This window comes from Osmerus mordax, chromosome 1, assembly GCF_038355195.1.
Source record: "Osmerus mordax isolate fOsmMor3 chromosome 1, fOsmMor3.pri, whole genome shotgun sequence".
NCBI lineage: Eukaryota > Metazoa > Chordata > Actinopteri > Osmeriformes > Osmeridae > Osmerus > Osmerus mordax.
This window is the reverse complement of record NC_090050.1, coordinates 17944910-17968024: the sequence shown is the minus strand read 5'-3', so window position 1 is coordinate 17968024 and position 23115 is coordinate 17944910. Positions and strand designations below refer to the sequence as shown.

The 23115-nt window shown below is 41.7% G+C and overlaps 3 protein-coding genes across 6 annotated transcripts; all 3 read left to right on the top strand.

Moving 5' to 3' along the window:
* Positions 1–3149: 3149 nt before the first annotated feature.
* Positions 3150–13711, top strand: inavab (innate immunity activator b). Of its 3 annotated transcripts, none has more exons than XM_067236677.1 (10): positions 3150–3255; positions 8168–8273; positions 9013–9146; positions 9872–9994; positions 10116–10347; positions 10447–10500; positions 10588–10897; positions 11453–11608; positions 11723–12431; positions 13275–13711. In XM_067236677.1, the coding sequence occupies exons 2-10, from the start codon at positions 8219–8221 to the stop codon at positions 13365–13367; spliced, it is 1866 nt and encodes a 621-aa protein (XP_067092778.1). In that variant the 5' UTR covers positions 3150–3255; positions 8168–8218; the 3' UTR covers positions 13368–13711. The 3 variants fall into 3 exon arrangements, with proteins under 3 accessions (XP_067092778.1, XP_067092786.1, XP_067092771.1); XM_067236685.1 differs by lacking the exon at positions 3150–3255 and adding an exon at positions 6699–6799 and having other exon boundaries at positions 10591–10897; XM_067236670.1 differs by lacking the exon at positions 3150–3255 and adding an exon at positions 6699–6799.
* Positions 13712–14427: 716 nt separating this feature from the next.
* On the top strand, positions 14428–18676 carry rnpep (arginyl aminopeptidase (aminopeptidase B)). 2 transcript variants are annotated; one of them, XM_067234376.1, is made up of 11 exons: positions 14428–14869; positions 15166–15306; positions 15558–15709; positions 16020–16136; positions 16259–16494; positions 16588–16701; positions 16812–16924; positions 17067–17175; positions 17286–17510; positions 18065–18207; positions 18302–18676. In XM_067234376.1, the coding sequence occupies exons 1-11, from the start codon at positions 14486–14488 to the stop codon at positions 18446–18448; spliced, it is 1881 nt and encodes a 626-aa protein (XP_067090477.1). In that variant the 5' UTR covers positions 14428–14485; the 3' UTR covers positions 18449–18676. The 2 variants fall into 2 exon arrangements, with proteins under 2 accessions (XP_067090477.1, XP_067090485.1); XM_067234384.1 differs by lacking the exons at positions 14428–14869; positions 15166–15306 and adding an exon at positions 15038–15109.
* A 304-nt stretch (positions 18677–18980) lies between these two features.
* cyb5r1 (cytochrome b5 reductase 1) lies at positions 18981–22816 on the top strand. The gene is made up of 9 exons (XM_067234396.1): positions 18981–19118; positions 19392–19535; positions 19674–19746; positions 19942–20048; positions 20339–20468; positions 20869–20952; positions 21072–21157; positions 21319–21418; positions 21560–22816. The coding sequence occupies exons 1-9, from the start codon at positions 19104–19106 to the stop codon at positions 21730–21732; spliced, it is 912 nt and encodes a 303-aa protein (XP_067090497.1). The 5' UTR covers positions 18981–19103; the 3' UTR covers positions 21733–22816.
* Positions 22817–23115: the final 299 nt, after the last annotated feature.

Here is a 23115-nt window from a genome sequence, read left to right as displayed (position 1 = left end):
ATTAGGAACTTTTTTTCCGTGTGAATTTGTGTCATGTAGTACTCTACTTAGTCTGTCTAGCAAACTGTAGCTACAGCCACAACACATACATTTCTTTATTTTATTCAAGTAGGTTGGTCCGTGAGGACACCCACCTACGATCTAAGCATTCAGAATGAAGCTGCTACACTAGCAGGTCACGTGCTGAGGCTGCCAGCAGCCGCAGCAACATGCTGGAGGTGGAGGGTAACTCGTAGCCTAGGCTACATGTCTCAAAATATTTTATTTAGACGAAACAGGTTCCACTAATGTTTTATTTAGACGAAACTGCAGTAGAGGTTCCGCAACGTAACATGTTCAAACTATACTTAGGGAAGTTGGTTTGTCGAAACCCGAAGATAGTATGTATAGCCTACCACTTTTACACACATGCAAGAAATGATCCGCTGGTTAGATGTAGCATGATCTTACTACCCACAATAGTTCTGCCTTTTGCAGCATTTTAACCCTTGTGTTATCTTCGGGTCGTTCTGACCCATCAGTCATTGTGACCCACCGTCGTATTGCGACAACTTTACCGCATACAAAAACAAAGTGAAGCATTTTCTTTTAACCGTTGGGCTGTCTCAGACCCCCCACATTGCGAAGGTTAAAAGAAAATTATTTTTATTTGTTTTTGTATTGGGTAAAATTGGGTAAACACAACGATGGTTCGTTATGAACCTTTGGGTCATGTGACCCGAAGGCAGCACGAAGGTTTTCAGGTCTTTGCCCACCGAGTCCGAAATTCGTGTCCGAAATGTTCGGTCGTTAAAAAATAAATACGACCTCGCGTTATGTCAATCGCGCGTATACACACTGCCTTCGAAACTTTAGTTCGGACCGGGTTCGATTTTCTGCGTTTTTCGCATCCGTATCCAGACATCCCAACCTGCAGAGACTCATTTCAGGGAGGTGGCTTCTCCCCAGAGGCGTTGTTAGAGATAAAACTCTACTGGGGCACAGGCCCCTATTCGTATTCCTTTTTTTCTGTCAAGCTTGCTGCACACAATGCACTATAGGCTATAGAAACTCCCCTTGCTTAACCCACTATACAACAGTTCAGGGACGCACGTTTGATATCAGCTTTGGAAAGGACATCAATAGTTAATGCCAGCGCGCACATTTCTCTGCATTCATTTGAACGCAAATAGGCTACTGTTTTTTATTTTTTTTACAAGCGTTGATTGGGATACTGCGTTTATTTTTTTCAGAGATTATGAATATGACTAATAAAGTAAATTGTTCAAACTCAAACTTTAGATTTTACTGGGGCACAGCAGATTTATACCGGGGCACGTGCTCGGGATGCAATCCAGACGCATGATGTACCCCCCTGGAATAAACCTTGTTCATGCATCTTTTGACCTTGTCAAAATCCCAATAAATGCATTGTCATTATTTAAAGATCACGTAAAGAAAATTCCAGGTTTTGCTTCTAAGTACATTATATACGTGTGAAATGAGTTCCTGAAAGCATGTGCAAAGCGCTAAAACTTTGTCGCACTGAAATGTGGAGTTAGACCGAAGAACATGTTCTCTTCCGTTTTCAGATCAGGTTTTAATGGGCGGAGTCAAAAAATGCCCTATCTACGTCATTTCGCCCCATCTACGTCAGATCACTGAATGGCTCCTCCTGCTGTACTGTTATTGTAGCTTACATCAGCTAGCTAGCTAGCTTCAGGATGTCTCCCACCACCCGCAACTGCATCTTCCCTGGATGCAAGAACTCCAGCTGCGCTGCAACGCCATTTAAGTTCCCTGTTGAGAATGAAAGGAAAAATAGGTGGATAGATTTTGTGAAGAGCCACGCTCATGGCTTCGGATAAACTCCACAGCCGCCTCTGCGCCACTGACCATTTCACGGCGGACAGTTTTAACATGGACCAGATAAAGACTGGGTTCACCAACACACGGCTTCTCTTGCAGCGCGGAGCCGTACCGAGCATCGCCCCCCCGGCCGTTCATCCTCCGGTCGTACCTGGACCATCCACCGCCGCCAGCAGTTCATCACTCAGTTCTGTGTGCTTGTTATAATTATACTAGATAACTTTTCCAGAGGTATCTCTGCAATAATTAGTGCAAACCGCTAACTTGATATTAGGCTACTCGGTGTAGAATGATGGTATTTTGGTGAAATGGTAATGTGCTAGAAGTAGTTGGAGAGCTCACTGTCTGCTGTCTCTGCTGTAAATGTTTACTCCTGTGTTACAGCTCAGGGGAATATTTCATTTATATGCATCTGTACGTTTCACTGATTGAACAAATACATTCTAATTCTATACTGTTTTGTTCGGCTTGACGTAGCGTCCATTATCTGGGTCGTAGGTAGCTTACTTGAGAGAGGCGGCGCTTTCCAGCGAGGGGGCCGAGCTTCAGCTCCTTCAGGCGACACACCCCCCAGGCTCGAACAGAGAAGACTGCTGATTTTCTTACGATTTCAAAGCCTAATTTAACATACGGTGTTTTTTTTAATTCGAATTTGGATGGGTAGTTAATAACACATTATTCTGTGGTGTGGTGAACTTGAAACTCGTTTTTAATTCCACTTTACAGGATCTTTAAAACTACAGTTAAAACCAAGGAGGTAGCCTACACATTTATTTGTGAAAATACCTTGATGGACCACTATGCAATCCATTACTGACCTCTAGTGGTACACTAGCTCAACTACTGATGGCTTCTCAACTGCAGAGTTGATTCAAATATAACCACTGAAACCATTCTTTTCATCCTTGATTGTCTGCTGTCCTTACTGTATGTAGGCCTACTGTTTGTATGTTGCTTTGGATGAAAGCATGTTCTATATATATTAGATATATAGAATATTCTAAAAATCAATATAGGCCTAATAGATATATTGCTCCCATTATTTACTGAACCAGATCTTTGGTAGGTTCAGTGTAATTACCAAATCAATCTGTTTAACCCACTGTACATGGGCAAAAGCTCACAACAGGCCGTTGTTACTAATCCCAAAGGTTGTTTTTCACACATGCATGTGGTTTTGATGTTCACTTTCCTCCCCTACACCAGGAACGGTTAGTTTCGATGGTAGAATGATGAGGGAAGGGCATGTCGCTATGGAGGAACAGTGGTTTAGGAATGAAACGTACCCCAGTACTTACAATCGAATCAAGTCGGTCGCAAAACTTTTCCAGCTTGAAAACTGAAGAGCTTGGATGAAAGTGAAGATGTTTATATTTGCTCCGCAAATTTGGACTCAATAAGTGAAACGTAAGGATGGTTGTACCTCATATAATATGTTTTATGTAAAGAAGGTTAGCTGTAGAGGTTGTTTTTCTAGTTTGCCGCAATGGTAGCATACAAAAGTTACGCTAGTAGTATGCTAATATGCTAGTCTGCCTTACTGATGCTAACGTATTCACCTCAGCCTTTAATATTTTGTTCTAAAAATGCAAAAAAGAAACGTGTTTATTTTTGCTTTTAGAGGAGTGGTTATGGTACACTTAGTCAATTTGAAGTCGCAGTGTTACACTAGGGGCAATAAGAACTGTTTTAAGGATAGCAGCTCATGCATAGATAACAAGTTATCACAAGTAATTTTATTTTGAGGATTTATCAATTATCATTAATATTTGAAGAGCAGAATACACAACACTGAATTGGCAGATGTAATAAATTCTTTGGACGATAAATTAATTCACTGTGCCATAGACTGGTGGATTCCTTAAACCAAAATGGTCACAGTTTACCTTTGGCATGCCGGGGGGGGGGGGGGGGGTTGTGTGGATTAAACAGTTTCTTAATCCTGCCTGTTCCATTCAAATCGTATACTTATTTTATCTTTTTACTTTGGAAAGTTCTTGAAATACAGCAGAGATGACCATGCTGGCTAAATCAGGAATAGCATTGAAATCTATGGCATTTTGGGAGGAGGCCAGGAGATGCCAAGAAGACAAAACGGCATGTCTTTCTAGCTGTTGACAATTGAACTTTTGAACGCAATTATCCATATAAGTGTGTCGTAGCACATGAAAGTCACATTCATGAATCACCCATCTTGCCCTTTGGCATGTTTTCCCGAGTTGCATTTTAATCTCAATGCAATGTGTCTCTGTCAGTTGCACTAAATGATGACATGTGAATCCCACAACATATGTATTTGGACTCAAGATGACTGTCTTCTCCTAGAGTCACCACTACACAGACTAGTTCTGTGGCTGAACCACAGTGGTAACCATTGAGGAAACATGAACTTCCTCTTAATTTCAAGGAAAGACGGAAGAGGACGTAACCCTCACATGAGAGGAATCCTTTGATACTGTTTTGGTTGAAAGAGTCTTATTTGGTGCTGTTGGTGCATTATTGTAATTTTTCCCCATTTATTTACAGAGAGGGATTATTGTTATGGTTATGCCGTCTGGAGGAGGATAATAGGAATATAAAAAATTGGCAAATAAGTTCTAGGGAACTTCTAGGGAACTTCTAGGGAACTTACATCTGTTAAAGTAGCCTATTTGTTCAGTGTGTAGTCTACAGTTACATTTGACTAGCCACTTCATCATGGTATGATGTGTATGTGTTCATTTAAATGCTTCTAAAAGAGTTCACAAGACTCCTAGTAGTCCTATTGGTTGGCAAGTGCTTTTTATCAACACAAATATCCTTCAGCCACACAAACAGTTAAGTAGAGGCTAGGAGGCGACAGAGTTCTCCTCATTGCTCTGTGTGAAGTGGTGTTGATGGCTTTAATGACAGCCACAGTGGTAAAGACCAGGCTCGGTTGGTTTCCAGCCGGTCATAGCACTCTGCTATCTCTGGTTTTCCTCGTGGTGTGGAGGCCTTAGACTGCAATCTATATCAGAGACACTCTGGCTTTGTTTTGACTTATTTGAAATACACTTCCACTATATTCTTTATCTTAAAACTGGTGTTGCCTCTTGGCTTCACAAGCACTAACCATGAAGGCAGCTCTTGGAGACTTATTTCCTTCAAGGTCTAAAATCCCTCAACCAGCAATTACTCTAGGGCATGGTTATTAGTGTTAGCAGAATTGTAAATGACTATACCTTCTGTTGATGCTGGAGCCAATAAATTGGCTGAGTGTTACTTTTAAAAAGTTTGTTTCCTTCCCACTCACCCAGCAACTGGCATTATAGCACCATGGTTGTAGTGGTACACTTGAACGGCCTGTAATGGCACTATGGGGAATGTTTTGGCAGCTGCCATACTCCCTCTAAAATATTCCCTAAATACTTCCTCCATCAAGACATAGCCTAGGCCTAGTTTCTGTTTCCCAGGAAATCTGATTGACACAAATCACCCACACCATCCTGTAAAGTTAATTACTCAGTAGGAGTTAGGCCTCCATTCAAATGACTGTGGCAACAGATATGGAGTAGGCTATTCAAAACACTATTAATACATACTTTTAGAGCATTACAAATCTAACCTACCAAAACTCTAATCATCTTCAGCATTTTAACACGGGCAGTGTTTCTCTCTTCAAGTACTCCAAGAAAGTATTCAGGAAAGGGGAATGAGAAAGGACGTGGGGGAGAAAGGTAAAAGAAGAGAGAGAGAGTGAGGCCCAGTCACCCGTGAGGCTTTTGTGGTATGGCTGAGTGAGTCCTGGTGTGAAGCAGACTGCTGTTAGCAGCTTTGTCCTGGCCATGCTTCACAGCCAGCCTCCATACACATGAGCTCCCCATCTGAATGGGCAGGACGGTGAGGGGATAACCACAACAACCACCCCTCGGAGCTGTCTGTGGACATTCAACTCCCGCCTACTGTAGACCCAGGAAGTGCAGTGATGGGAATCTACAGTTCACCATAGAGAATATGGAGATTTTTCTTTAGTGAAAGATTAATGAGCCTCTTTCTATCCCATGGAAATCTTTTTTGGGTGGATTGTACAAAGCCTGTTGAAAAAAGCCATGTTCAATTTGTCCCTACAATAGGATTTGTAGTATTGAAGTAGAATTTAACTAGATATCTGTGCTGCATTGGTGGTGCCATGTCCTATATGATGTTATACTCTAGTGTCTAGGAATTGTGGAGGCCTGTTTTAAATCTCCAGCACTGACATTCTTGGAGAGCCAGAGTAAATTTGGGAATTCCCAATGAATGTAAGCCTTGCTGTGGCAGAACAGGTGCCGTTTCGGCATATTGGGCATACCCCACCCACCACAATGTGTTCCCCTCTCTCTTCATGGCAAAAGGAGCCTGATTATTGTGTTTGTAACTCAATAATCAGTCAAATCTGTAAAAATAATTAATTCAATACAATAAGAATTGTATTCTTAATGTTGCACATTTGAAATAAAGACATCAGCTTTTCAGAAATATATAGGCAACTTTGCCTACCTGTCAACAATCTGCCATCAACTAGGCTGAGCCTATTGGCAAAGGAAGATTCTAAACTGTGTGCTTGTTTTTTAATGGCTTGTTTGCCTAGTTTCGACAAGTAAATTAAAACTATTCATGCTTGTCATACCACAGCTTTCTGAGGAGACCATGATAATAGAATCAATGTTAAAATTCTCATTAGTGTTCTTATCAGTTAGCCTGTACAGTTTTGAGCAAACCTGAATACAAGGCCATATCACTTGGTCTCTTAAACTGTAGGTGTGCTCACATTCAGATGCCACTCCCACTTCCAGTGGGTGCGCCCTAAACACACTTGTGTTGCCTCACTCCAAGATACTCAGTTTGCATTGATTTGAAGTGAGGGATACTAACAACATTTCCACAACATAGGAACGTTTCTACTTGGAGTTTTTAAGTGATCAACAAGGATTGTCTCAGTAATGTAAAGGTAGTCTTTTTAACCACATTTATATATGTTTGTTACTTGAAAATGTGTTGATTTTCAAATGTCTTTTTCAAGTTAGACTTTGTGTTTGTTTGCATTTCCTGCTTTAGTGGCATGTCATTAATATGCCTTTTAATGGATATACAACTTATTGTTTCTGTGAATGTTTTTAGCTTTGAATATTCTAGTTAGATTTTTTTTAAGGTGGTGGTGATTCAATCTCTGGTGCAGTTGTGCATTTCAGTACAGGATGTTTATGACAATAGTTTGTTATAGGTATACCATGAGTATTTTATATCAATGATTCTCATATGGATGTACCAGATCCTCCTGTTATTGAAAACCTGACAGCTTCACAGTCATCCACATGGTTTTACACCAGCTATCAAATGGCTGTTGCTTCTACTTAGTCAATTATTACCTGGACTGAGATTGCAATCAGTAGTCACATGACGTGGGAGCCTCACTATCTCTACCTCACTCACAGGAAGTTCTTGAGACTCTCTGTACAGAAACAGGTGTGTCATGCAGTCATGACACTGCTGCTACTGGGCTCCCTGTTCCAGGTGGTGTTCTGTCATATCTGAGTCATTAAATTTCTTCGTCTTTCGTCTTATAAAATACCTCATTGGAGTTCAATGAATAACAAGGTTTTGCTATTTAGTTTGTCTAACTGGTGGTCAAAAACCATCAAACACATAAAGTACTTTACATGTACCTCAAAGCAAATTTCAAAGTCTTTCAAATGCATTTATATGGTAAATTAGTCATGGATATTTGCAAGTGTAAAACTGTATGGGGTGGAATAAAGATTTGTCAAAACCCGATTTTCTAAAGAGAAGAAAATATTAAAATCTTCAAAACCCAATTTTCACGCTTGCATTCAGTTTTACACTAAAATCTCTATGATTCTAATTTACTTATTTCTTCTGACTCAGTGGCATTCTTTGCTTTGTGTTCAGGTATTTTTACCCTTCCTCTACAAATGGTCGTCCTTTAGCCTAAGGCTAAACATTCGCCAACGATGCCCTGAGTGGAGTAGATTGTCACAGTTTGAAAGCGTTTGTTTTTCAACCGTGGAGAGGTACTGCTGACAGGGCATAGCTGCAGGGAGTTTCTTAGACTTTGATGGATGTGGAGCCGCTCTGCTGAGTACCATTGTTTAAACTCTTGAGGAATTGGGTTGACCTCTGTGACTTGGGGTCAAGAGACTGTTTCCGTGGTTGAAGGGTAATGTAGTGACGAAATGTATGACCATAGCAATTATAGCCTATTTTTGCCATGCTATACCAATTAGCTCTGTTTTAAATGGTTCTTCTTGTAGCCTCTAGTATTTGAAGAGGCCATTAACAGAGATGGTTACTTTTGCAGGGCATCGTGAGACCGGACATACTTTGGGGTGAAAGATAGCTGACCGCTGACATGGAAGGCAAAGAGGAGATCAGTGACACTGACAGTGGGATCATCCTTCACTCTAGTAAGCACCCTCTCTGCTTTCAGCTTCATCAGATTGCTGAGTCCAATGATTTCTAACAGAAGCTACCTATGGTCACATTCCTCTACCCCTGTCATGTGCTGTCTGCTTTCCACAATGGGAGCTTATCAGTCCAGACAGAGTTTGGGTTTGTCACTTCAGTCTTTCCTCAGCAGAGCTGTCATCCTGTGACCTCTTTGTTTAACTGTCACTCCTCTGGTGGCAGACGCCTGCCTGTACTTGTAGGGACTCATCAGATAATCTGTGAAGGCATGAGAAAGACAATGTTTCACCAGCCCTAAGAATTAATCCACAGGCATTAGTTACTCTATGAAGAGACTATTCCAGTACATTCTCTTTTTTCTCAGTTTGGCTTCACATTGAGGCTGCTTTCATAGCATGAATCTAAATCTTACAGGATTCATAAAGTAATAGCTACAATTTTGCACCCGATGCAAGTTTTCATCTTAAAAAATACATAATTTACAAATGCCTTTTCAATTGTTTTCATGGCTATCTAGGCGGATGGGTCATGTGTCAATTATAGATCAATTTCTGTCTTAAGACATTTATTAGCCATCATAAAAATTAGACCTTGTTCTACTTTGTTACCTAGAAAGTTAGCAAAACATATGGCTGCAATATATAAATGCCAGTGTCCAGCTACAGTATATAGACAGGTCTCACAGTAACATTGTGACCTATCACGCAAATCACTGAAACCTTGGTTGTTGTGTTCCAGGCCCAGACAGTCCAACTACGGTTATGAAAGACGTGTTAACTCATACAAGGGCTATGAAGCTGAAGCACCAATCACTTGAGGACCGACTAGAGCTGTGCCTGGTGGAACTGAAGAAACTCTGCATTCGAGAGGCTGTGAGTATTCACACTTGTTCTTTTCTCTCGCTTCTCTTTCTCCTCTCTCTTTCTCTCTCTGCTCCTCACACAGACACACTCAAACTCGCCTTAGGAGGATTCAGACAGTGTTCTCCCTAATGTGACTAGGAATTTCCCAAAGAGTGAAACCATGAGAGAGAGAGATATGACGTAACTATATCAGTACCTTAAGTGTTTCTGTCAAACTGTTGAAACAACTCTTCTGTTGACATATTGGACAAATGGGCTTGGCTCTCCTGTCGGGACATGCCACGGTGCACTGAAGTGAGACTATTATGATTGTGACCTCTCCCTGGAACAGGAAGAGGACAGGGACTGGAACATGACCAACAGTCATGATGCCTCTCTCTGTAACCTGTTTGATTTGAGTCACAATGACAACATGCACATTATGGCTGCTCCTAAATTGAGTAATGGCACACTCATGCTCTGCGATTGGTTTGTAGTTGAACTTGAGGGCAGGACAGTGAGATTGGATACACTGGCAGTTAAGGCCCTAAGAATGTGTTTTGGAAAAAAGACACTTGGAAAAACAGCGTTGCGTAACAGAATTGCCCTGAAAACTCCCATGTCTGAACAAGTCTTCAAGGAAAGATTTTAGAAAAAATTAATTTCAGCTAATCAAAAAAGGTCAACTGTGTCTGCCAGAAAATGAAAAAATATCAATGATTTCAAGATATCATATATATGTGTGTTGCATATAGGAGCTAACCGGGCGTTTGTCAGAAGATTACCCTTTTCTACCTGGGGAGAAGCCTCCACAGGTCCGCAGGCGTATTGGAGCAGCCTTCAAACTAGACAAGCAGAGCATCCCTCATGGAGCCGGGGTACAGTTCATTCAATTTCAACATGCCAACCCCTTGTGGTACACCCTACTTTAGTCACAGATCTGTCATCTCAGGAGCAGATCTTGGATGTTCATCCACTCTATCATCCCCTCCCCTGTAGGACTCAGAATTAAACTCTGTGGAGTCAGAACTGGCCCTGCAGCTGCAGATACATGAAGCGTCTCGCAGGCTGTGTCAAGAGGAGCATCTCGGTAAGGCTGTGAAGAGGAGCCGGGTACAGCAGTGCAAGCGGGAGGAGAAGAAAGTCAAGGAACTGCAGGAGACGGCCTTTCAGCTCCGCCTGCAGCACGGCCGGACATCTCCTCGCCCCGGCTGTATCAACACACAGAGAAGTGAGTGGCACCCTGTGACTGCATCGAACTGCCTGAGATTATAGTATTTAGTCAAAATGTTCCAGATTAACAGTTTATTTGCTTTGGTTTCACCTCCAGATCAAGGTACTTCAGATAACAGCTCTCTGTCTGATTCTGTGGTGCTTGATGAAGGTAAGATTATTTCTCCAGTTACCTGTATATAATTTATTTTGCTGATTGAAAATACTCAATATATATACCCTATCTTTTCGTTCCCAGAAGAGGTTACCATTCAGTCATCCCAACCATGCCTGGAGCCGCCCTACCAAGGACCAGCAGAGAGTTCCCAGCAACCTTTAGGGTTTTCTCAACCCCCTGTCCACACCCCCTACCAGTCCCCCTCTGTCTCGTCACTGCCTCTTCTGCAAAGCCCCCACCAGCCTTCCCTTCTATCCCTGGAGGAGCCGAGGCTCAGCTTTAGCATTGATCATGAAGCCCCTCCCATTCAGCACTCCCCCTGGAGTGAGTCCAGCCTGGACCAACCCTACCAGAAGTCTAAAAAGTCACGCTCTGGGAGCAGCAAGTCCAGGTAAAAGGAGAGCTGCTACTGTAATTTCATATGAGCCTCACCCTTTAGTTTATTGTGAGGATAAATAATGAAAGCCCAAGAATAGCCATAATTGAAGCTTTGTAGGGCAGTGGTATAAGCCACAATGGCCTCATAGCTTCCATTCATTTTTTACCCTCACCTTGAATCTCTGCATTTATAGTGTGTTGAACTATAAACATTAAACACTGTATCTGCCTTAATGAGAAACCACAAGGTCTAGAATATAGGTCGGCAGTGCTAAATTTGAAACTAACCCTTCACTTAATTATCTGAAACATTGCAGCTTCTTTTGAAGTAGTTGCCATTAAGGCATACCTTGGTATTTTGAAAGAGGATATTATACCAAGACAGTCTGATTCAAGTTTCAACTTGAACTCCCAGATAGATGGAGCAACAAAAGAACAGGTTTATGTGTTAAGTAAAACAAGCACTCACTTCATTGGTGGATGAACTAGTTTCACAATAAATAAAAAACCTGCATGTCTTCTCAAAAGACTCACTTACACTCCCTTTCCTCCCATGTTTCCTCAACAGCAGTCCAGCTGTGACCCCTGTATTACCTCCAGTGGAGGCATGCCTTGGAGACTTGGGCCTGCCAGTCAAGGTGTCTAACCTGAGACTATGCCACCCCCAGTCCAGCAGCGCCCCTTCCACCCCAGAAATGCAGCTGCGTCGTCAACTCTCTCTCAGGTAACTTCCTGGTTAAAGAACACCTTCCTACAGTTCATGGAAGTCCTGGTAGTTGAGAGTATGAAACCTTCTGACCCAGCTGTGTGTGTGTAATGCTCTTGTTTTGATTTTCAGGTTTCCCAGCACGGAACCTTCTTTTGGCACTGAGAGGAGTCGAGATCGTACCAGGGGTCCAAGGAGACGACTTACAGATTATATGGTGCCATCATTGGAGCCCCCTCTACCGAGGATGAACTATGGAAACCCCATGTACCACTCTGGTTCCGAGGACAGCAGCTCTGAACACTCAGCTCCATCGTATGCTGGTTCCCTGTGTCAGGAGGTGCCGTGTCAGCCTACCTATCAACACCTGCACTCCAGCCCTAACAACAATCAGGCACCACTACCCTACTCAGGCCCTGGATTCTACCAAAACTCCAAGAACCAGTCCAGTCCCAGCATCCACAGAGAGTACTACGAGGATGGGATAGTCTATCCTCATGATATGGTGATGGGAAGGGGCTATTACTGCCAGCCAGCCCAATCTCCCTCCACCAGATATGAGCACTGGTACGAAGGGCCTCCTGTATACCCCCCCCAGGCACTCAGGCCTCTGCCCCACCACGTCAGACTATCCCGTGCCCCCTCCCTACGAGAATATTCTCACCATCTTTCCAGGGGCCTCCCAAGACAAGTGGTGAATGATGAGTTAAAGTCATGGCACCAGCGCAACCAGTTCAGAGAGCCCAGGCCCCGTTCTCTGGACAGACAGGGAGCAATCAGAGTGAAGAACATACCAGATCTTGAGTCACCCCTCGCCCAGCACCACATGTTCCAGGAGCAGGTAAACAGAAGATGACAAACTGTCTGTCATGACAGTTATGGGGATGTTCATCTACCGTGAAGTTAACGTATAGTGATACAATGCAAAGATGGAACCAAATGAAAGTTAAGAACACAATAGACATGCACACTGTACAAAGGAATTTCTGATTCATTAAAATTTGGCATGGCCTTTGTCTAGACCTGTTGCAACCATGTGAGAAACAGGAAGCCCTTTAATGCATTTGTGTCATATGCTGCCAGTCGATCAGTTTTTGAACACTGCAAATTTGGCAACACACTTTGTTCATGGACCAGCATTAGTCAAATTCAAATCAGGACAGCCAGAGAACCATTATCGATTTTATAATACACTTATCTAAAAATGACTTGCTTTTCTGGAAAGTTAAGATAGCATTGAGACAAATTGCACAATGCCTAGTGACAGACTTGAATACAAACTTAAAAAGAAACATTGTTGAGTAGATGTTGGTCCTTGCTGTTTTTTCCCCATTTGGTACTGTAATATGTGAGAGGCAAATGCCACATTCCTGTATCGGATTTACATGTCCATGGGGTGAGATGAAATGGACAGCTGTAGGGGCAGTTTTGGTGTCTAATCTTTCGTGTACTCATTTGAGGGGAGGTCCAGAAGCGGAGGTTTGTGAGATATTCTAACAGCTGCTATGTGGGAGACCATGTTCATGTGACCCTCCCAGAGTCAACGTCATTCCTGAATCACGCCATGTCATCCTGACTCACAGTATGGCTCATTGTAGATAAACTACAGATAATGTGGCTAATCAGGCACAGTGCCTGTCATGCCTGTTAAACCTCCTAAATACATTAATTGTCCCTCTTACAGGTGCCTCAGCGACGGGTCCTTCAGAGGGCCCCTGATGGGACCCCAGTGCAGTGGTTTGTGGAAGTGGACTCTGAGATTGTCAGTCAGGTCTAATGCAAGGACTCTTCCACCTTTCTCTGAAACACACTGGCCTTCCTTACAGAGCCCTATTCATTCACTCATTTGTTACACCACTGGACCCAGTGCTGATTATGTGGACATACCTTGGCTTATGGCTTCATACCTCAGAATATCAATTTTAGGCATTAAGCCACCTATTGTGCCTCTTTTTACTGTGAGAAAAGAAAGCATTGATCTTTGAACATTACTGTTTGTGAACTTTTCTTAGAAATGATTGTACTGAGTATCTGTCAAGTAATGTATGTATTATTTTTTCAATATGAAAATGTTTCTCAGTAGAGAAAACAAATAAAGGGTGTAATGCGATTATACATTGATTAACTCCCTGTGAAATTAATTGTGACCTTGTCCGTCTCATATCACAAGTGGCATTCGTGTCCTTGTGAGCTATGAACAACATTCAATAGGAATAAGCCTTAATTGGTGGAAGACTGTTTTTGGTCTTATTTTGTATTCATAGTTTATATACATATCAGACATACATTCAATAGGCTGCTCAAGGTCGTGTAGGCTCAATTGATGGGCTAGGTCAAGTAGATTAACATAATAGGGGAGTCAGGTGGCTGAGCGGTGAGGGAATCGGGCTAGTAATCCGAAGGTTGCCACTTCGATTCCCGGTCATGCAAACTGACGTTGTGTCCTTGGGCAAGGCACTTCACCCTACTTGCCTCGGGGGAATGTCCCTGTACTTACTGTAAGTCACTCTGGATAAGAGCGTCTGCTAAATGACTAAAATGTAAAAATAATACAACTGGTCGAATGTTTAATCGTACGTAAAGGATAATGATATATTTATGTATTTTAAGTAGTTGCTCTCTGGGTTACCAGGATCCCAAAGTGCACGTAGAAGAAATTCCCTTTTCTCTGTTTACTATTTCACTTGTTCTTTATCCGCGCCAACCGATTGGAACCTGATTGGAACGCACCCATGTCCTATCACTGGCATACTCGTGCCCTCTAGCGTAGACGTGGCGAATAAACTATTTTAGTAAATCAGTCACATGCTTGGACGTCATTAAACAGGAAGTCACTGTCGACGGTGATCGAGTAGAAATAAAGTCCCATTCACTGATTCTCATTTGAACTTAAATATGGATTCTTCTCTCAAGCTGCACTCTGATTTGGCAGAGGATGTGGCTACGTCCTCGAGCTTTCGTCAGTTCAAAATCCAACACTTTCACTTAGATCTGAATGTCGATTTTGAGAAGAAAACTCTGAGAGGTACCGAAACCTTGAATCTAAAATGCTTGAAAGGTTCCCAGGCTGAACTGCTGCTGGACATCCACCCCTCACTATCTCTGCAAGAGGTCTCTTACGGACTGGGCAAAGACGAGTCAGATTTAGAGAAAGCAGAATTTTACACGCAAGGCTTTACTACTTATGGCACTACGCTTGTCGTAAAGTTCCCCACACCTTTTAAAAACGAAGATGAGTTTCGGCTTGTGATCAAGTACATGGCTACTGATGGACCTGGGGTAAGGATTGGAAATCAATATATATATATGAAGTTAGGGCATGAGTTCATTTTTATAGGCTACACCACAAGTGTTAATGGTTGCCAAAGCACCTCTCATTAGAGCAACATATCTGTAGATGTCATGGCTGGACCCTGCACAGACTGGTGAGAAGAAAGGACCTTTCCTGTGTTGAACAGGAGTCTCTTCCCTGGCTTCCACACACCCATGACTAAGAGCCCCTATTCAGCTGCTGTAAAGGTAATACTTGCCTATCTGAACTCAAGCCCTGGTGTTTCTGTCCCTTCACTTACTAGGTTTGCTGGCTGGTTCCAGAGCAGACAGCGGGGAAGACCAAGCCTTATGTGTTCACCCAGGGCCAAGCAGTGCTCAATCGCTCCTTCTTTCCCTGCTTTGACACCCCAGCGATCAAGAGCACCTACTCTGCATCAGTACAGGTGAGCCCTTGGGCTTCCTGAACCAGAGGCCACAGGAGGAAGACCAGTGAGAGGGACATTGCACTATATATTTTGTTGTTCTTTAACCTGTTCTTTCTCCCTCTCTTTCTTTTGTCCTTGTCTCTTGTGTGATATGTTGAGAAGTGCACTTTTCATAGGGGCTTTTTCCAACTTGTATAGATTTATAATTATCAGTCATGGCTTCCTTTAAGGTTTTTGTGAATATTCAAGTTATACTCTTTCTCTCTCAGGTCCCCAATGGCTTCACTGCAGTGATGAGTGCAAGCAAATGGGAGCACAGGAAGGCAGACAACACCTTTCTGTTCACTATGGAGCAGCCTATCCCCTCCTACCTGGTGGCTCTAGCTGTGGGTGACCTGGTGTCTGCTGAGGTTGGACCAAGGTTGGTGGATTGTGCAATATCTCTTCACACAGATTCAATGGGTTTTTCCTTGGGTTAAAGATGAATCTTTATCTTTGCAGACTTCAATAGTCTTGTGTGAATCAAAGAGCAGTTCATTTACATTTGACCTAGATAAGGTCTGAGAACTTTGAACCCGTAAGCTACATTTCAGAAAGAATGTTGATCATACCCAGTTCCATAGATTACATGCATAGGGAGATTAAAAAAAATGCATTGTGTGGGATTTGTCTTCATTGTCCTTTATATTTATAGTTTCATAGGTGACTTTCTCAGATTTCCTCTGTTGCAGGACCAGAGTATGGACGGAACCATGCCTGCTGCAGGCAGCGAAGCAGGAGTTTGATGGTGTAATCGAGGAGTTCTTGGCAGTTGGAGAGAAACTATTTGGACCTTATGTCTGGGGGCGGTGAGGGTCTATCCTATATTTCCTTTAACAATCCACTTCGTTGATTATACACTATAGTTCTTTTACTGTCTGTAATAGGAAGCACAGGTTATACGTTTGTTGGATTTTTGTCTCTGTCTTAGGTATGATGTCCTATTCATGCCTCCATCATTCCCTTTTGGAGGAATGGAGAACCCCTGCTTGACCTTCGTAACTCCCTGCCTGCTTGCAGGCGACCGTTCACTTGCTGACGTCATTGTGCACGAGATCTGCCATAGCTGGTTTGGTAACTTGGTGACCAACGCAAACTGGGGCGACTTCTGGCTCAACGAGGGCTTCACCATGTATGCCCAGCGCAGAGTGTGCAAGGAGCTGTATGGTGAGATGTGTTCTGGCTCCAATTTAAAGTCTTTGTAAGTTTGATCTGTTGATTATGGTTGACTCCATGTAATGCATTGGTCATTGTTTGCAGGGGAGGCCTACACATGTTTAGAGGCAGCAACAGGGAGAGCCTTACTAAGGCAACATATGGACAACACTGGAGAAGATCACCCCCTCAATAAACTGCGTGTGATTATCAAACCAGGTCAGATACATTTGATGTAAAAGCACACATTGACTTTTTGAACAGTTACACTTCTTTTCAAGTAGCCTAGTCAACTGTGTTGGTTTAGTCCTCTGACATACTCTCTCCAGGTGTTGATCCAGATGACACTTACAATGAGACACCCTATGAAAAGGGTTTCTCCTTTGTCTCCTATCTGGCCTATTTGGTTGGAGACCAGATGCTATTTGATGCATTCCTTAAGGTTGGCATAAACATTTTATAATTGTCTTTACTGTGCCAAACTGATCCCTACTGACAGAATATATGGAAGGGCTTGTACCTTTAACAATATTGTGTGTATAACTCAACTAAATATGTAATGTGACTGAATCATGATTTCACAGGCCTACGTTGACAAGTTCAAGTTTCGCAGTATAATGGCAGAAGATGCGCTTGAGTTTTTCTTGGAGTATTTCTCTGACCTCAAAAAGAAGGGAGTCCACAACATTGAGGGTAAACATCATTGGTTGTGTCCTTAGTGCATTCTGTCGGGAATATGAAGTGACTAAGGTTCAGGAAAACAAAACTAATCTGCACACTTGCACTGCGGTCTCATCTATAAGGTCTTGAGTTTGACAGTTGGCTCAATGTGCCTGGTTGGCCCCCATACGTTCCTGACCTGTCTGCCGGTCAGAGCTTGATGAAGCCTGCAGAAGAATTGGCAGAGCTGTGGAGAGCTGAAGTCCTGGATCTAGCTGGCATTGGCAAGACAAACATCCAGTCCTGGAAGACCTACCAGAGTGTTTACTTCCTAGAGAAGATCTTGGAGAAGTCCCCACTGCCAAGAGGTAGGACTACCTATCAGGAACTTCACAGACAAGGCTCTATGCTTTGTTCTTTAGTCCCAGTGCTATGGTATGTGGAAGAAATTGTTGTTGGTCTCCCCTAGAACAGTGTGACTAGCAGTTCAGGTTCAGGGTTTATAAGTATAAACCTCGACAAGAACAAGGATCAGTTCAGACACACAAGTCTCTCTGGGGCATGAAGGTCAAAAGGATTTATAGTGAATAAATGAAGATAACATACAGCCAACAGGTGTTAGTTACACACAGACACATGACTGTCATCAGTACACAATATAAGTTACTGTAGGAACACAAATATAAATTAATAATATAAAATATATGAACACGTTAAGGCAATAACTGATGTACTGATTGTGCATCAGGTTAGCACAAAGAAATCTGTAATTTCCTTGATTCTCTTTGACTTTCTTGATACCCTATGGGTCTTTGGGACATGGCCTATTGATTACCACCTGCAACGCACCACACATTGATAATAAATGTTCAAGGTTTAACACCTTTGTACAAATGATGACGTTCCCTGTCTCTCTAACAAGGTAATATGGAGCATTTGGAAGAGCAGTACCCTCACATTGTGAAGTCAAATAATGCTGAGCTACGACTGCGCTGGGCCCAGATTGTTGCTAAAAATCACTATCAGCCTGGATATAAACATGTACGCAGCTTCCTCAGCAGCCAGGTTTGTAAAAATGTATAAATAAATAAATAAAAATGCATATCTATCATGAGATAACTTGTGTAGCTGACTCATGTCTGAATGTGTCTATTTCCAGGGAAAGCAGAAGTACACTCTTCCTGTATATCGCGCTCTTTGGAATGGATCAGAGGAAACTAAATCTCTCGCTACAGAGATATTCAGTGCCACCTCTCATCAGCTTCATGTCAATGTCCGCAATTATGTGAAGAAGATTATCACCTAAAGCACAGGCTTGAAGCATGTGTTTTAATAAAGATCAAGAGCTGATTTAATCAGAAACACTCAATGAGAAGCCATTAGACTACCAGACAGATATGATTTAGTTGATAAAGGGACATTTGAAATAACTGTGTTCATGTTTAAAACTCATTGAATATGCTGTTTTCTTTCTTTAGGGCTGTATTACAAATACAGAGAGTACACACATTTTGAATAAAATCATCTGTTTGCATTTTGTATTCCGTCTTTAATAAAATGTGACAACAAGCTATAATTATAACCCTCCCTCTGAATTGAAATGGTCTAAAACCTCCCCTGGTTGTTGGAAACTTTAGTACCTGCTAACCCAAAAAAGAGTGGCCATTGTTGGGAGATAATTTGTACCTAAACACAGGCTGTTAGTTAAAAGTTCCTACCTTTTCCTTTCAATTCAACCGGTTCCACCCAATGCCTGTAAGGTTCCACCCCGTCCTTCCCTGGTCCTACCATATTAGACATTCTCTGGTCCTACCCATTTAAACGGAAGTTGACACTATGGTGCCACATGTAAATACATCCCCACGGGTGTGCCCACAGAAAAGCTCCTGTCACTTGCCCAAGGACGTTATATTTGGATGTGCCCTCTTATTAATAGGACCTTGCAGTGATACGGACTCGCCATGAAATACGCCTTGGTAAAACCAATTTAAAACTGCTTGCCTGAATACTGTACTATTGGCTAGCTAGCAACTAGCAAGCTAGCTGTGTGTTTGTTCATTTGCCAGCCAAGTGTACTAAACAAAGTGAACTAACGTTAAACTCTTTAGCAACAACTCTAATTAATCCAACCATTCCCCTTGATACATTTGACGTAATGCCAACAGTTTTTCATGCAAGGCCTGACAGTTTGTTCATTATTGTCGTTGTGGTAGCTTTCTAATTATGTGTGCCTCCTATGTTTCGTCTAGACCACAACAGTGGTTGTGACTGTTGGAGTAGTTTTGCTTTCTACTGTGGGCATCATCATCTGTTACCTGAGCAAGAAGAAAAAACCTATTCTGACCCTCCAGGACCCTTCTATTAAATACAAGCTGAGGCTCATTGATAAGGAGGTAATGTAGTAGTCGTCTCGACCATTTAATCGGATCAATAATAAGACCAAAATGATGTCTGTATGAACTAATATTCCACACACGAATTATTTATATCGCTTGGTTGGATTTTACCCTGACTCTAATATCTTGTTATAGGTAATTAATCATGATACTCGCAGGTTCCGATTTGCTCTGCCCTCTGAAGAGCATATTCTAGGCTTGCCTGTAGGTACGTTCTCACTGGCTACTTCGGTTTTGGTAATCTTGGACTAAAACTTTGCATTATTAAAGCTATAGATAAATCTAACAATAATTTAATAATTGTTGTTAGATTTCAAAGTCAGCATTGGGCCGAATGTATTTTGTTGAAACAGTCAGTTAGTCTTAGAGTAATTTAACTAAGCTCTTCAATCATTTCCCTCAGGAAAGCATATTTATCTCTCCGCCCATATTGACGGCAAATTAATTGTACGGCCATACACCCCTGTTTCCAGTGATGATGACAAAGGATATGTGGACTTGGTTGTAAAGGTATAGTTGACAAATCAATTCATACAATATTGGAATATGCACATCGTTGTATACTATACACATATAGAAGCAAATATTTACAGTAAATCTTGTGAGACAGCTATTGTTTTATTTGAAAAGTTTAGCTCCCATTAGCTAAACAAAAATATTTTTGTTATTCTCATTGCCAACAACTCACTGAATCAACTGATAGAAGCAAGGAAGAAGGAAAATGACTAAATGTTATAAATGTAAAATACCAAGCAGGTAGCAGTTGTTAGTTTCTTTCATAAAAATGATTTTCCCCACAGATTTATTTCAGGAATGTCCACCCTAAGTTCCCTGAAGGGGGCAAGATGTCCCAGTATCTGGAGAGTCTTGATTTAGGAGATGTTGTGGACTTCCGAGGGCCAGGAGGGCTTCTTGAATACAAAGGACAAGGTTAGTTATACTCTAATCTTTACACTAAGAGTAGTTCTGTGTGTATTGCTGATTTGTGTATTTGGGTGTGTCCAAGTGATTTATATGTGGACACATTACTGAGTTTTCAATCCTTTGTGTGCCAAGAGTTGGTAAGAATTAAAATACAGATTAAATTACTCTAACCCATTTTGCATTAGGCCAATAAAGCCTTTACATTTATACATAGAGAGCTTCAGAAAAACAACATAAAGCTTGGTAATGCATATAATACAGGCCATTATCTTTATAACAATTCAGATACTATTCTTTGACGTTTCTAGTGTTGCTTAATAAAACTTGCTCCAAGCTAGTTTCAAACTCTACACACCCTCAACAAATAAGGCTCAATTGAGTTGTGTTACTCTGATTCTTGCTACAGGGCAGTTTGCTATTCAGCCTGAAAAGAAGTCCCCGGCTGAGACCAAAGCTGCACGTTCTGTTGGCCTGATAGCAGGAGGAACAGGTGAATCTTGATCCTGCCAAGGAGACTTTGATTGATGTGGTGCCAAGTATACATGCCTGGTGTGTGTGCTTTTTATTGGTAAACATCCATTCATTCTCTTGATTCCCTCTTGTATGTAGGCATCACCCCAATGCTACAACTAGTGCGTGCTATCCTAAAGGACCCCAGTGACCAGACCTCTTGCAGCCTGCTCTTTGCCAACCAGGTGTTTGGCCTAAATGTTTCCCATCCAGGATTTTGTATTCAACTTGAATTATGATCTAACCATTTCATTGTGTGGTTCTAACCCTTTGGAAGACTGTTGGTTTTATATTAGGTTTTGAATAATTTTCCCTTTATTGACAAAATGATGTGTGTGAGTAACAGACTGAGAAGGACATCCTGCTAAGGGATGAGCTGGAGGAGCTGAAGGCCAGGCATCCAGATCGTTTTAGGTTGTGGTTTACTGTTGACAGAGCACCTGAGGGTATGTTTTTTCAAAGCACTATATGCTAGAAGGTAGTAGCTAAGATAGTATTGTGGTCAAATGTTCTTCAAACAGTACTAAATATGTCACATAAATAACTATCTTCTCTTTATTTCTGCTTCTGTTGTCGTCTTAACTCAGGCTGGGAGTACAGTGAGGGTTTCATCAATGCAGACATGATCCAGAAGCAACTTCCTGTCCCTGCTGATGACAGCCTGATCCTCATGTGTGGTCCACCACCCATGATCCAGTTTGCATGTAACCCAAATCTGGACAAGTTGGGATACCGGAACAGTCAGCGCTTTGCCTACTAGCCACCCTTATGTTGCGAGACACCACTGACCTACTGATGTCCTGAGAATGGGTATATCTTATACTTAAAACCACTCTTTGATTCTGGAGGCAAGTACATATGAAAGTACATTTCCTAAAGTCATCTGATGTATCTTGTTCAACTAATGAAGATGGAGGGATAAGAAGCAAAGGATCAGAGAGTTAGTCTTATGTTAGTTGAACACTATACCATGTAAGCCTTTGTCAGAACAGGTTATATTTATTCTTTCGCTCTGCCTTTAGACCAGTAGATGCAATACACTGGATAAAATGCTGTATTTGAGATGATATATGAATGCATTTTGTTGTGTTTTGCTAATTTAAATAAAATTCAAATATCAGTGAAAGCCACTGATGCATCATTAAAGAAATGATGTAAGGCAAAAGAAAGTTAAAATAAAACACTCAGTTTTCGTAGGTTTAATCCATGAGTCAAACAAGTAGAGTTCCATCCGTACCTCTACCTGTGGCTGTCCCTTGCTCAAGTTGTTTTTTATTTGGGGGAAAAAAATCCCCTATAGGTCTTTGACGTTTGGTTTATCTTCCAAATCCTTTCCCAGAATACATGAACCTCTGGGGGTGGTAGTATCTGCAGTGATTTCACTAATGTCTCCAGGAGTGAGGCATCTATTTGCTTTTGACCATTTTTGTCTCTCTTGCAACTAGGGCAGGATTTCAAAAGACCACCGTTTCCAAAAGGGTTCAGCGCCAGGGGCTAGGAAACATGTTCAGCTTCTGATCATGTTTAAACCTCTTTCTAGTGTACAGATCTCTCTGCTGAAGCAGTCCATGAGGTAACATTGGCTGGATGTATCTAGACTGTAGCTATGCGAATTCAAGATGTTGAGCCCTTCTACACTTTTGTTCAATGTTGTATGCTTTAAATCCTTTGGTATCCCTTAAGCCTCAGCTATGAACATAAAAATGCTGAAACGCCACTTATAACGCACATAAAACTCGCTTAAAATACCTGCAATGCATTCAAATAATATGCCAGTTAGCATACAATATGTTGTGCGTGGACATTTGACGTTTACTCAATAATAAAAGTGTTTTATGAGCTGTCCTGAGAACTAGACTACTTCCTCCTTTGCACTCTTTGTTACATATCATGGAACACCAATAGCATTATTTCGAGAAAAAAATATTTTTGTATTTGGTCAGATAAGACAAAATGGTAGTTGTAAAATGTCCTCCACTAGGGCGCTGTTTAGTTCTATGCTATATTGAATAGGGTTATGGGAGATTGTATGCAAATGGCGATACAAAGCTAAATTGTCCGTATAGAATATATATCTGCTGATTCTGCTCAATAGTTAAAGAACAATGTTAAACATGAATACGATTGATATTAGCTAAATAGA